Source organism: Phocoena sinus, chromosome 7 (assembly GCF_008692025.1).
Source record: "Phocoena sinus isolate mPhoSin1 chromosome 7, mPhoSin1.pri, whole genome shotgun sequence".
Lineage (NCBI taxonomy): Eukaryota > Metazoa > Chordata > Mammalia > Artiodactyla > Phocoenidae > Phocoena > Phocoena sinus.
Window position 1 is genome coordinate 55,018,069 of NC_045769.1, and position 15,801 is coordinate 55,033,869.

Consider the following 15,801-nt stretch of genomic DNA (forward strand, 5'->3'; position numbering starts at 1 on the left):
GCAGTGCTGAAGAGACAGTCATCATATAGCTTTATAATTTTTTTTCCTGCTTCTGAGTGTCATCTGACAATGCCGATAGCCTTATTCTGTTGGGTTTCTGCTTTGGGGTATGGTTTGATTGCCTTGGTTTGTCATGGGGAAGAGATATTCTTAAGGAGCTACCTCTGTGTAAGTGAACTCCTGGAGAAAGTGAGTTTGCCTTTCGATCAACTGTATCACCCAACAGGAAAAAAATAAAAATAAATAAAATGGTCTAACAATTCTACTTCAGGGAACATTCAGTAATGAAAGTAATGAAAGTTCTTAAAATCAGTGATAAATGTACACAATCTTTGCAGGGGAGAATTGGAGTGTAAATAAATAAATGGAATTGTGGAGTATTAAGTGAATATATAGAAACATTTGCTAGGATGACACTTTTGTAACATAATATAATGGATTTTGGAGCCAGGCTGCCTAGGTATGAATCTGGTCTCAGACATTTATTAGCTCTGTGACCTTGGGCAGTTACTTAACTTTCCTGTGCATCTGGCTTTCTAATCTGTAAAATAGAAATAACAATTATATGTACCTCACAGAGTCCTTGCTTTATCTAAATGAGTTAATACATGACTAGTGCATAGAACAGCCAAGCACTCCTACGTTCTAGCCATCATTTGTCATTATATGTGCATTTAATACTGCACTCGCCACTCTAACATGACCTCAGTGCTTTTGTTCATTTTCATACTTGCTCCATAGATTTCAATAAACATTTGTTGAATAAATGGCAAAAAAGTGCTTTGCACATTGCAAATGGACATATTCCATGTTAATATTCCCAAGATCATCCTAAAACCATTTGGGTCAATTTACGTAAAAGAAAACCAGAAATTATAAAGTGACTAGCTGGCTAAAGTTCTACTTATGGGTCTAGTTTATATATCTCTAAGATGGACTCATCTCAGAAAAAGTAAGAAATGGTCAATATATAAAGTTCCTCCAATTCCTTGTTAATCAAAGGCTTCAGATACATTCCACTTTCAATCCCAAACGCCTTCTTGTCCAGTGTTTTTTTTAGCTTTTCAAATTGTGATGTAAAACCCTGCTTTAGGTACTTGTGATTTTAAACACCTCTCAGTAACATCACTGATCAACCTTGTAACACGGAGGGAGTTCTGGGGACCAGATGCAACAACTTTGAAGAGGCAAGGAATAAGCCAGAGCAGTAGTAGGAGGCAGCAAGTATGAGGAGCTGAAAATTACATCACCCTATTGTCCCCGTCTTCATGGCATTTGAAATCTTGGACAGGACCTGAACTAGGAATCAGCTTGCCAAACTGGGAGCCACCAGAAGTTATCTCAGGTAATGTTTAGGAAAAGACACTGAAGCTTTTGGTCTTTTAAAAAACTAAACCCAGAGGAAAATTGAATCTCTGCAGATAGTGGAGGTCAGTGCTCTAAATAGAAGCTGAGTTAAGTTTTGCATCCTTGGTAATTATAAAGGTTCTGACCAAACTCATTCTCCAGCCTTGGGATTCGTGAAAGGAAATGTTCAGGGTGCTACAGTGGTTTTTGTTTTCTTTCTTTTAATGTTGATTCTCTTCAAATTAGTCAGGAAGTAAACAATATTACTTATTAAACATCTTTGTGAAACAGCACGATATAAGAATTATGCTGCATGATTCATGGTTCCTGCTAAACATATTAATCTCATAGATATTTTTAAAGGAATCGAATGTGCCAAGTCTTGATATCATCTCTGTTTGATTTGGTGCAGCCTGCTTGGGATCCTGTGCTTCACAAGGGAAAAAGGAAAGATATTTATTAGCATCTTAGAACACAAAACCTAAGCAACTCCTTACTCTTTCCCAAGCCAGGGCCAAAAGAGCTGATTCATCTCCTCCTTGTCTGCTTGAGAACTGAGTGGTGCCATATAAAATAGTCAAGAAGAGCTAGAACCCAGAGGGAGAAACTATTATCCTTGTGCCTATATCCTTGTTTATTCCAGTCCACTCATAAAACCTCTATTTGACCTTCACACAAGGTTTGAAGAAAGAGGGGGATGTGAAGGACAAAAACCTAAATGTAAAATATGAATTCCAAAGGCATTTATGTGGAGGCCACAGTGTTCTTGCTGGAAATAACCTGTTCTGTACCATGTGTGCAACAAAGAGACTCCTTCCAGACTGGATCCAGTATATCAGGTTCCTTACGGATCTGGTAAATACACAAGCAGTCAGTTCTATTCTGGGGGTAGATTAAGTGAGAACAATGATACTTAGATCATTTTCTATGTGGGAATAAGAGAAACAAGCTTTGCATATGATTCAGACAATCACAGACAGTATAATCTTGAAAGAGGTCTCTTCTTAAAATTAAGAAATTTAACTATATCTGTGTCTGTAGATTATTCCCATTAGGGTTAAGTTAGGATTAAGGGTAAGGAATAAGCTCTCTTACAGCATCCAGCCCATCTTACCTATGGTAGATCTTTGTAAATATACTCGTTGAGCTAATGAAGGAAAGAAATCACTCACCTCCTTTCTACTGCTATAGTTCTCTTAAATGTGATACATAGAGCAATTCATAAATACTTTCCTGACACTTTGATATTTCTGAGAAAAAGCTCTGGAAGAAAATCTGGCTATTTTAATTCTAAGTTATGGGTTATACTGGTCCGTGATCTACCACCTCCTCCTTCTAGTGAATGTTTAGCTCTTCAATTTATTTCCGTGCCATTAGGAAATGATACTTTTATGATAACCTTCAGGAATAGGGTGGAGTCACATCACACATGCGTTTAATGTACACGTGGCTTTAGAATCTAACTCCTATGAAGATGAGACCAGTGACCAAGGATCTGAGAGTAGCAGCTGTTCAGTGGGGACACAAGGAGAAAAAGCCACGTAGGATGAGCGACAGGCAACAGGTGGCCGTGCTCTTCTCAGTGATTTTTCAAAGATGTGTCTGATCAATCAAGATTTAGAGTAAGAACCGGCAAATATTTTCTGAGTACTTACTACATTTCCACCGTCGTGCCCTTGTTACTTTCATATGTTTTCCTTCTTTAATTCTCAATAATAAACATGATATTTATTAAGGTTATAATGGCTTAATATTAAGATAGAATGGACTTAAACTTACAGGCAAGAAAAAGCACTTTTGAAGTCTGTATCCCTTCCCCATTCACAGTAAGAACTTGAGAATTATCTTAAAGAAAGAATGAAGTGAATGTCCTGACATCTAAGTATAGATTTATCCTTATTTCTTCCTTTATCCTAGCTCGGTGACTCTCAGTCCTAAGTGTGAGTATGTATTACTATAAGCATATATTAAACTTTAAGCATGACTTAAGGGAGTTCATGATTATTTTGACTACACCAGATTTTTACTTTAGGCACTGGCTTTAAAACTAACCCTTGACTAACAAGGGACTCCAATTTATTCAAAATAAGCAATAAAATTAAAAATATAAAACAAAATTCCAGAAACAGTGGTTATTGCCTAGTGGTGTTTCAGTGTGTTATGGAAAGATCCAGGAAGCAATTCAAATCATCTTTTCTAACATCAGCATCTTGAAACATTTGGCTCTGTTGCCAACTGCAGGAAAGAAAAAGGATCAGATAAGGAAGAGTTCTTCAGGTTCAAAGTTTAATAAAGCGATCTTTCTTTTACAGTCCTATAAACATAAGAGAAATAGCTCAATCTTTCTCTGTATCCTTTCTCACCTGTAAGAAGGAAAAGTAGACACTGTTTACAAAAAGTAAGTTTTTAAATCCTACCTTTTCCACCTAAGATTAACGGTCTTCTTGGAAATGCCCCTCTCTCATAAGCCTGCCATAGAAATCCTTTGCTACATAGCACCATAGCCCAGGATTTAAGAGCAGAGCCCTCGGGGCCAGACAGATTGAGTACAAATACCAAATCTGTCCCTTAGCACAGTGTGACTTGGTGAAATTTATTTAACTTCTCTGAGACACAGTTTTCTCATTCATATAAAGGGGATAATTTCTTGCTGCCTCCCATGGCTCTTAAGAATAATATGCCTGGAACTCAGCAGACGATCAGGAATATTTGTTGACAAAATGAAAAGTAATTGTGAAACACGAAGTAGAGAAGAAGCACATAGTTCTCATTAAACTGTAGTGATTATTCGTATTACTTCCTATCATCTACTAAATAAATGGGAATGAATTTGCTTTATACACTCTCAGTAAATGCAGATTCAGAAGACATGAGGACATTGGTGGGAAAACAGAATCTCAACATATGAGTCATATGACAGTATCTGAAAGATTTCATTTGTAAATTCAAATTTTGTCCAGTTCCAGTTCTGCCATTAAAACTCACTCCCTTTGGTGTGGAGAAAAGGGAACCCTCTTGCACTGTTGGTGGGAATGTAAACTGGTACAGCCACTATGGAGAACAGTATGGTGGTTCCTTAAAAAACTAAAAATAGAGTTGCCATCTGATGCAGCAATCTCACTCCTGGGCATATATCCAGACAAAACTATAATTTGAAAAGATACATGTACCCCAATGTTCATAGCAGCACTATTTACAATAGCCAGGTCATGGAAACAACCTAAATATCCATTGACAGATGAATGGATAAAGAAGATGTGGCACATATATACAATGGAATATTACTCAGCCATAAAAAAGAATGAAATAATGCCATTTACAACAATGTGGATAGACCTAGAGATTATCATACTAAGTGAAGTAAGAAAAAGACAAATATCATATGATATCACTTATATGTGGAATGTAAAATATGACACAAATGAACTTATCTATAAGACAGAAACAGACTCAAAGACATAGAGAATAGACTTGTGGCTACCAAGGGGCAAGCGGGGTGGAGGAGGGAAGGATTGGCAGTTTGGGATTAGCAGATGCAAACTATTGTATATAGCATGGATAAACAAGTTCTTACTATATACACAGGGAACTATATTCAATATCCTGTGATAAACCATATATATATATATATATATATATATATATAATTGAATCACTTTGCTGAACAGCAGAAATTGACACAACATTGTAAATCAACTATACTTCAATAAAGTTAAAAAAAATAACAACAACTCACTCCCTTCAAAGGTGGCCAGGTGCAGAGGTATGTGTGCTGTTACACAGGTCCCACGGCTGTAGCCTCTACATTTGGCTTAAACTGTGTTCCCTCAGCATCAACCCAGCCTTGCTCCCCTCTCTGGTCTCTCTCAGTTCTCAGTGGTAGTCGACTCACAAGAACATTGCTCTCATTGTGGAGTCTTCCTAGTTGACCTGGTGGCCCCTGATGAGCTCACTGGCTTCCACTGTAACAACCCAGGAAGGCTAGGCTTCACGCCCCTGCTGATGGTGGCCCAGTCAAGCTTCCTGGGATAGGACTGTTCTTCAGAGTGGTGTGGAGCACCCTGTAAGGTGGCTTCTTCCAGTACAGCCAGAGGGCAACGTGGCAAGAGCTCCCTTGCTGTTCATCTTCTCTTCAACTTACCTAACTCATCTCCTGCTCTCCAGGCCCAAGTTCACAGATAGGCTATCAAGAACCCATGAAGACCATGGCACTCTGATCTCTCTTTTCCTCATATTGCCACAGTCTTCTTTTACTGCTTTTATATCATATATTCCCCCTTCTTAATGCCAACTAGGCCTTAATGGCCAAAAGGATAGCTCCTCTCTACTCTGTGTTCATTCTATAAGCTTAATCCCCCATACCTGGTTGTTGATCTGCTAATAAAGGAAGAAAATAAAGAAATTAAAAAATCTTCTCTCAAGACAGTATCTTGGTTTGCAAGGTGATGTTTCTTTTTGCATAATCCTGTTTTACATGTCAGAAGCTAAATATTACCTTGGCCTTAGTCTTTGCACTGTTTCAGAACCAAATTCCAATCTTTTCTATAGACAGACGGATGCCTTGGATGGAGCAGGCAGAAGATCTTTTACTCAGAAAGGCAAGGGACAAAAGTCCCAAAATTTTTTGAATACTTCCCCATGGTGTTTCAGGTTCAAGGTGCAATTTATTGGGAATTTTTTTAAAAGAAGATTACAGAGATGTTCAGGTTATGAAAGTCTGCATAATATTTTTAAAACATCTCATCCGTTAGTTGTATCCAGTACAGAATGTGCAAAAAATAATCCTGGCTCTCCAAATTTTATATAGTTATAACTGTGTTATATAGGTACATTCTCAATGTAAACCATTTTGGTAATTTTATGGGGTTGACATTTATCTGTGCTGAACTAAACTATGATCAGTTTCCCTAAACGGAGCCTTAAAGCTACACAGCTATTTTCTAAGACTCAGATTGTTGTTTTTGGTTATGATCAAACCAATAAATTGAACAGGCTGGTTTAATCTCTAGTATTTTGTGTGCACATTGATGTAGACTTTAAACTAGATGAGCAGAAAATGAAAGTATGTTTTCTTTGGCAGGCATTTGATGTACTTGGAAGAGTTGAAGCTTACCTTAAGCTCCTTAAATCAGAGGGTTTAAGTCTGCCTGTCTTGGCAGCGAGGCATGAGGAATTACACAGAGAAATTAAAGACTGCACAGCTGATGCTTTGCAGGAGGGACAAGCCTTAATCAACCAACTAGCCTCCTGCAGGTAAGTGAAGTCTATTCCTCAGTGTGACAAGCTTTTTCACAGTTTCCACAGTCTGTTAAAAAATAAGTTGCATGATTTTTTGTCCCTACTTCTGATGTTTTACTGCATTATGACATGGCTTAAAAGTATCTATTGAATTTTGGTCAACAGTAATTCTGAACACAGCATTGTGCATGCAGAAGTGAGGCTATATTCTGACCTGAGGACCTGAAGATGCTAAAGCTTTCTTTCTATGAGTTTCTGAGGAGGGAGGAGGGAAAGAACAAAAGGAGAGACAGAACTTTCCTTCTGTATACTTTTTATATCCTAGCATCTCCGTGGGATTTCTTCCTCCCTTTTAATTCGTAAGCCTTGAGTCTACTCTGTCCCTTTTTTCCTTTCTGGAAAAAATAAAGTTCTAGAATGCCCTTTCATTTATGAGCTTGATGGCTCACCAAGCAAAACCCTAAGTAAAAGATGACATTATTATTAATTAATAATAATTACATTTTAAAAAATTGAGAGCCCACCACATGCTTGGCACTGTCTCAACAGCTTTAGAAGCATTATCCCATTAATCCTCACAGCAACTCTACAAGGCATAGAATATACTATTAATGTTCTCTTTTTACAAGCAACTGAGACACAGAGAGGTTAAGTAACTTGCAAAAGGTCATGCAGCTGGTTAGTTAGTGGCAGAGCCAGAATTTGAATTCAAGTGCATGGATCCAGATTAATGGTCTAGTGCATCCTAGACCACCTGCTCTTAACCAGTGTGCTAGGGTGGGTTGTTTTTATGAGCACATTCAGTGAGTATATCAGTGTGATATACTCTGGTATATCTTAGAGATGGGTGGGAATGAGGAGAGAGAAGGACCTTGAGAAGCAGAAAGAGAATGCAGTGAGAACGTATGATCAAGAATAGGGATTGGAAGACAAAATGGAGACGACAGAAAGAGCAGATGATGGAACAGATACTGACTAGGAAGAAATGATGGCAGGGCTTATGTTTTGACAGAGAGAGACAAAAAAAATTCTGCAAATGGGGTAAGCCCTGTTTTTATCTTCCATATCCACAATCCCCTTGAAACTCAAAGACGTTCAATTTGAGGAACAATGAAATAGGTCAAATGTGGTAAAAATTATTTTATTTCTGTTTAAACCCTCATTCTGCTCTATTTTAGACATGCTTACAAGTGTTGATTTGGTAAATTTGGGTTTAGGGAATTTTCAGAAGATAATCTGAGTCCAGACAGATACATTTAACCAGGGCTTGTGATGGTTGCTATGGGACCATGCAAAGTCAAGATCAGAAATAATCCAAGATATTCCAGCAGGAGCTAAAAAGCTGAGGCTATGAAAAGGGCAAATAATTCTCACCTTTGGAAAACTAACAATAGCTGTAGTTACTAAGTTTCCCTACTTTGGCTCCATGTCATGCATCAGGTAATGGTGTGTCCGCTCGGCTCTAGGAGAACCAGTGTGCTCATGTCTGGCCCTATGGGTATGAGAGCTCCTTTCTCCCCTCCCCTGCTACAGGTCCAGTCTTCTAGAATGTATAAGAATCTTGGACCAGGCAGAAGATATTCTATGGGGTCCCTGGACTTGTTGTGCCTGGACTCAGTGTACCTGTTTGACATTGATCTGAGTCATGTGATGATGGATTAAGTGGTGATGTCTCCAGTTGTAATTGGTCTCATGTCAGTTTAGTAAGTAGGTCTCAAAGCACAGATACATACTGTTTCTCTGTTCAGGCCACCCTTTACTTGTGGTACTTTCCCTGACCTTAGGCAGTTTCCTTTCATGCGTGGGTGGATCAGGAAGCAGCCAGAGACCCCTCCCCAGATCTGAAGATCTGTCACTGATATGCTGCCCCAGAAATTCTAGGTGCCTTGGCCTCCCCTAAGTCTGATCTCTGTATCTTCAAAACAGTACATCCTTTGGACTCTGTTTTGTTCCACTTCCCTGAGCTTTGATCTGGAAATTACCTCCCAGACAGCAGGCTGATGCAATCGTAAGGCTCACCTCATTCATTTCCCTTCTCTCAGGGATCACTGTCCTGTGCTACCTGTCCTTCAATGTCTGAGTTGTTTAAGGCATGAGGGTAAATCCAGTCCCTGCTTCTTGACCAGAAACTGAAGTTCCGTATTTAGTTTTGATGCTTAAGTCTTAAGAGTAGGAAAGCTGGTCACAAGTTATTACTGCTAAACTTTATCCTGTTTGTTCTAATCAGTAATACTTTATTTTCAATACTTAAATATAAGAGAAGTGCTTTTATTTTACATTACAGTCTATTTTCAGGATTCTAGTGATTCTTTTTGGCCATCCATTTTGTAATGGTCGACATGTTTGTTTACTTAGCTAGTCTCATTCTTTTTGCCTTCCTTGCTCCTTCTAGTCTTAAATTTTACATATATATTGTTTTTCAAAGGGACATCTATAGTTCTGTTCGTCAGGTTGCAGACTGAGTCTTAATAGAAGAAGTAATAGTTAGGGACCATTTCAAGAAACTTGAATTAATGGTAGGTAACTGGATTAAAAAAAAAAATAGCAGTGTGATTTCTGTCAACATCCTAGATATATGAGCATTCATAGTAGTTCCAAGGTGTTTGGTTGCCCTGAGATTTCACAATATTTTACAAATCAATACTATTTCCGTTTTGCAGGAGGAACTGAAGGTAAAGTGCAATTGTTACTTGGCAAAGGACATTTTTGATTCAGAGGGTAGATGTAGAATAGAAATCCATTAGAAGCTGAATTGAAACACATTAGAATCTCAGTCGCAAACCAGAGCCACACATAGTCAATGACCTCAATCCCATGCATACCATTTGGGACTTGCTTCCCTTCCTCATCTAATGATTTATCTGTTCAACGACCTGGGTCACTGCCATGGGAGAGAAGCAGAAGGAGATTTCAAGTTGCAGCCACAGCTGGAGTGAAGGTGGAGTTTAGAATAATGACAATGGAAATAAACATAAATTCCACAGAGAAAAGTATGTGTTACTGAACATCACAATGGCTTCCTAGACTTCTGAATGCCAGCCACACTACTAGGACACAAAACACTAAAATTCCTACTATCAGACATTTGAAAACTGGTGTGCATAAGAAGCTTAGGACTTAGTATCAAAGGAGTTTTATTTCATGCATTCTGAGAGCCAAAATAATGCCATGACTTTTAACTTCTCTGAACCTCAATTTCCTCATCGGTAAAATGGAAATATGCATTTTATAGAGGATGTTTTAATCAGATGCGATAACACCACTCTGGCATACAGAAAGCACCCGATAAATAATTGGTTCACTTGTTTATTTACCTTCTATACAAAGAGTTTTAAAAGCAAAATATTGAGAGTTACATGGTTGCTTCATATGACTACGGCAGAGTCAGCTGTACCAAATCATATTCATTTTCACTAACTGGGGAAGGTTATATTAGAAATAGAGCAGATAAACATTTATCTTGAGGTAATAAAGGTAAAATTTAGTACTGGGGCAGATAGGAATTTCAGAGACCCTTAGATCTAATTTTTTTCCGGTTAGTTAATAAAATAGGACTTCAGAAGTTCACATTTATCTAAGATGAAGCTTCCCAGTAAATCTGAGAACTTTGTAATTATTTTAGGAACAGATCCACACTGTTTTTCTAACCTGGAATCAAATACCTTTGAAATTGGAGCAGCCTCACAAGATAAATGATGGTTATTTACATGTTTCCTTGCCCTTCTATTTCCTCCCTAATGCTCAGGTGATAATTCTGAGTCATTGTTAAATTGTTTATTATCTTTTCAGAGTGTGATATCTGTGACATAACCTAAGTACACTTTAACATCAAAGGCATTTTAGCCCATTCGTTTGCATTTAGTTATGATGCAAGTTACCTATCATGGGATCTGATAATGGTCAAACCAGGCTTACAGTGAGGTTGAAAGCTCTGGATTCCGGCCCCCTCACCTCCTCTTAGGCCTTGCTTGGCATCATCTCTGAGCACTGAGTGTAAAGGTAGCCCAACGTTAACCCTGCTGCCAAGCAGAATAATGCATTTATTAAGCCACAGGAAGCTGTGGTGATTGGAAGTGCTGGGTCGGAGACCTTGTGTGAGGGTGAAGTTTTCCATAATTGGGCAAAAACGAGGAACCTCCTTTTTTGTGTTCTCAGTGAGCTACCAATTCAGAACTCAAAAACAAGGAAACCATAAACAAAAGACAACCTATGAACTGGGAAAAAACGTTTGCAAATAATGAGATCAACAAGAGCTTAATTTCTAAAATATACAAACAGCTCATACAACTCGATAACAAAAAAACAAACAACCCAGTCGAAAAATGGGCAGAAGACCTAGATAGACATTTCTCCAAAGAAGACATACAGATGGCCAACAGGCACATGAAAAGATGTTCAACATCGCTAATTATTAGAGAAATGCAAATCAAAACTCCAATTAGGTACCACCTCACACCATTCAGAATGGCCGTCTTTTAAAAGTCTACAAATAACAAATGCTGGAGAGGATGTGGAGAAAAGGGAAACCTCCTACACTGTTGGTGGGAATGTAAATTGGTGCAGCCCCTATGGAGAACAGTATGGAGGTTCCTTAAAAAACTAAAAAAAAAGCTACCATATGATCCAGCAATCTCACTCCTGGGCATATATGCAGATAAAACTATAATTCAAAAAGATACAAAACTCAAAAACATAGAAGCACCCACTAAAACCAGGCTACTTTATAAAGTATTCATTTGGCTTTTCCTGTCCCTAAATTTAATTCAAGATTTACAGGTAAACTTGCTTCAGCATTGACTCAATTTCTGTTCCTGCATAAAAGACTGTTCCAGTTTTTTTTTCTTTTTTTTTTTTTTTTTGCGGTACACGGGCCTCTCACTGTTGTGGCCTCTCCCTTTGTGGAGCACAGGCTCCGGATGCGCAGGCTCAGCGGCCATGGCTCACGGGCCCAGCTGCTCCACGGCATGTGGGATCTTCCCGAACCGGGGCACGAACCCATGTCCCCTGCATCGGCAGGTGGACTCTCAACCACTGCGCCACCAGGGAAGCCCCTGTTCCAGTTTTTATTCTACCTTGTTGTGGTGAACTTAAGCTTATAAACCTCATCCTGACTGAATACTTTGCTTTCATATAACCTTAAGTATTGCCCTTTTGCTCTAACATTTATTGTTATCCATTTAATGTTGATTTTTCATATTTTACAGAGAAATAGAAGCAGGGGTAAGTTGGGATTTTGCATTCTCTGTTCACGATTTTCATTTATGTTGACTACCACTACTTACCCTGTTTGATATTGTGAATGATAATGAACTTTAGACAGAGCATGGTTCATTCAGTCATTCATTTGCTCATTCCCAAAATATTATTGAGTGTGTTTGTAGATCAGGTGCTCCCAAGCATCTAATGTGATAGGTGAAGTGCCTGCCCTCATGCTGTTTATATTCTGGTGGGATAAAGCAATCAACCAACAAATAAATCAACAGATGAGATGCACTTACACAGCAATGAGAACTATGAAAAAAATAAAAAGTGAAATGGGCTAGAGAGTGACTGTGGGGAGGGGACCATTTTAGACATTGTAGTCGGGGAAGGATTAAGGAGAGGAGCTACCATGCAAATGGCTGGGAGATGAGTGGACCTGGCAGAACAACAGCAAAGGTGTAGCAGAAAGAAGGACAGTGTGGCTGGAGGAGAGCGTGACAAGGGGAAAAGGCATAAGACAAGATAAAATAGGTGGGAGTTAGACTATGTCCAAGTGCTCGTTGGCAATAAAAGCGACGCTTGTGTGCTTTATCTACATTAACAAATTTTATCCTCAAGCCACCCTGTTATACAGATACTTCTATTACCATTGTCCGTGTTTTGCAGGTGTAGAAGCTGGGGCTCAGAGAGGTTCAAATAACTTACCTACTACCTGTCACACAGTGGTAAGGGGTGGAGTGATTGCAGGTCTGAGCTGCTCTGTTAGGTTGCTAGCTCTGTCTCCTTTCTTTCAACTTCAGTCATTAGCAAGGAGGCTGACCACTTAGTGAATGTGGATTTTTTTTTTCATTTTAACACACTTAAAATGTGCTGCATCTATCTAGTAATTTCAACTCAAGTCTCACCTTCCCTGCAAAGTTTTTCTTTCTTTCTGTTTATTTAAAACATTATTGAGCATCCATATGACATACCAGCACTGGGCTTCAAGGATGGTCAAAGATACATAAACCTGGCCCTGAGTCTTCAGAACCTTATTAATGGCCAGTAAGGGAATGACATGTCATGGGAGTGTGATCTAGGTCTGAGGAAGCCCTTGGGACAGTGGGTGTTAGGGCCACATCTTCAGAGAAGAGAGACACAATCCCAAGCTCCTGTGACCAGGATGGGTCAAGTGAAGGAGTGAGACTTGAGAAGACCACTGTTGAATTTGATAATCCAAGATGGGTGAAGGGTCTACATCTTCCAGCCAGGATGAACCTAATCAATACCCACCACACAATAGTTTTTTAATTCCTTTGTATTTGTCAGCTCTATCTCACTTTTTACTCTGTGGTGTTCTGACTCATAGTTGTTTGACTTGTGACAGCATCATCTCCCCATCCAGACCATGACATCAACTTGAGGTCAGCCTTCAAGGTCAACCATGTAGGAAGCCTCTTTTATGCTCCTTATCTCAGTATTTACATGCTAGGTGACTTGATTTGAAATGTTAAGGGGCTGGTGTGGCATAAAGGAAAATTTATGTCATAGCAAAAATATTTTAAAAGATCTTACGTGGAAAACAAACAAAAATAATCCCCACCCTCCAACAACATAAAACAAAACAAAGAAACAAAATCAGAAATCCCTTTGTATCAGAGTCATCTATTGTCACATTTTGTAGGAATTCTACCAAGCATTTAAGAACTTAAAATAACTTTTCTTAAAAAAGTTTGATGATATATTTAGATGGTAAATATCAGATACTGAAATTTAGGAAATTGCAAAGTTGAGTTATGACAGTGTTAACTCAGCCACTTTCCAAATATTTTCATGTTTGTATTAAGTTGTTCTCTTTAGGGGTTGAGCAAATGTCATAATTGCAATCTGAATCTGTTACCATTGTTAAGGCTTGTATAATTCTGAAACTCTTAGTATGGAATGCACCCAAAGTTTACCCTTTCTATTAAATGTAGGACTAATTCGATTAGGTTCTTGTAAAATATCTAGGAGTCACTCATTGCAATATGAATTTATTCATTTATGACACTGATGATGTGATATGAAATAGCAAGGATCCCAGAGTAAGAAGGTCTGAAACTGCAGGGTCTACGGAGGAAGCCTGACTAAGGGGGCAGAAATCTGTGCCTTGGACAGCTGAGGGGGAGTACTCTCCAATGAGAGGGCTTAGAGAGGAAAGAAGAGAGGAGGAGATGTGAGTGGACAAATATATGAATAAGCTGCTCATCACAGTGTTGTTTATAATAGTGCAAACCTGAAAACCACCTAAATATTTTCAGAAAATAGGAAGCTGTTCCAATAGTTTAAGGGCAAGCACAGTATGGAATAATCTAAGCCAATATCAGAAGAGTGTTTTTGAGGAATATTTGAAGACAGAGAGTATCCTCACAATAAAATGTTAAGAGGATATAAAGTAGGATCCAAATCACGTATATGGCATCTTACTAACTTTGGAGGGGAAGGGGTGGAAAGGACTGCCAAGAGAAAAACTTTTTGGAAGGAAATACATTAAAATGTATTTTTATATCTTCTAAGTTACCTCAAAAGAGAATATTTGTCTGGTTAGCTCTTACTGTGCCCCTTTTATGTGAGGATTTATGTCATCAATCAGGGAAAATGTTCAGCAATTTAAATATTGATTTTCTGTTTTTCTCTCTTTTCTCTCCTCCTGTAACTCCCAGTAGAAGAATGTTGGAGGCTCCCAGTCTGTCTTAGATGTCTGAACTATCTTTCATATTTTTCATTCCTCTATCTCTTCGCACTGCATTCCCAATGAATCCCTCATATTGAGTTTTCTCTTTTGTTAATTTTCCCTTTGTTTTCAGCCATTGAATTCCTTTGTTTGTTTTCATAACTATACTGTTTTCATTTCTAGGATTCCTAACTCATTCTTCTTCCTATCCAATTTTGTTTTACTTCTGACTGCTTTTGCTTCAGAGTTTCTTGTTTCTTTGTTATGGGTGCTCATTTTTCCTTTATCTTTCTGGTGATGTGAAACATATTTATAGAGTCACTTTCAGATTGCTCTACTTATTTTCATTTCCGGTAGAGCACATTTAGCTCTTGATTGTTGAGTGTCTTTTCTTAGGATTCATTTTCCTCATGTGTTTTGAAATTTTAGATTGTCCTTCTGGATGGGAAGTGTTTGTTATTCAGCTTTATTTTCCTTGCTTTGTTCTCTACTCTTTTTTTTTTTTTTCCTCCTTAGCAGCTTTGCAATGACTTCCACCTGAACTCACAGGGTCTCCTGTCCAGAATCAGTCTTCTGCTATTTGATCAGGGTCACCCGAGCTCCCATAGAGCTACTGGGGCTCTCAGAGGTGCAGCCAGAAATCCAGGTTGGGGCACAGTCGGGGTTCCTGACTGCTCTGCTATGTCTGATTCCTTGGCTTCAGCAGCAGTGGACTATAGCGTTTTTCAAACTCCTTTTACAAGAGGGAGAATCCCATCCCTGTTACTGATTTCAGGGAGAATCCCAGCTATGGGACCCTTCATGTAGGACATGTTTTGGTCTCTCTGGCCTCATAGGAGTGGAACATGTGGGCATCTCTGCATGGATCTGGACCAGAACCCAGGAACCCTGTAGTTTCAGCCCCACTTACTACTTGCTGTTTCTTTATTGTCATGTGTATACAAGAGATACATGTGGGTGTGATATGTTTGGTGGGCAGTGATTCTCAACGTGTACAACTTAAGTCAGAAAAAAATTATTGTAAAAACATACATATCCCTTCCACAGTTCAAATGGCACTTTTTCAAAGTAGGGATGAAAACTAGATGGTGGCGATTGTTTCCTCCAAAATAGAGATGATAAACATGAAGCGTTCCTGTCCAGAGATAAGGAAGATATTTTTCCCCATTTTCAAAGTATAGTTTGTCCATAGAGAGAAAGAAAAAAATGATCAGCTGATCCCTTCTGATGAGATAGAGTGAGCTGATGCGTGCTTAGCATCTGGTTCAGCTGCTAATCCAGATGGGCTCCCGATAGTAATTTATGAAAGGTTTGAAAGCAAC

At 38.7% G+C, this 15,801-nt stretch overlaps 1 protein-coding gene across 1 annotated transcript in view; it reads left to right on the forward strand.

The window, feature by feature from the left end:
• CCDC141 (coiled-coil domain containing 141) overlaps positions 1-15,801 on the forward strand; it is a 204,396-nt gene that overhangs the window by 120,334 nt on the left and 68,261 nt on the right. The window contains exon 8 of the mRNA XM_032637784.1: positions 6,428-6,600. Within this exon, the coding sequence (XP_032493675.1) occupies positions 6,428-6,600 (173 nt within the window). The remainder of the gene's footprint in view (positions 1-6,427; positions 6,601-15,801) is intronic.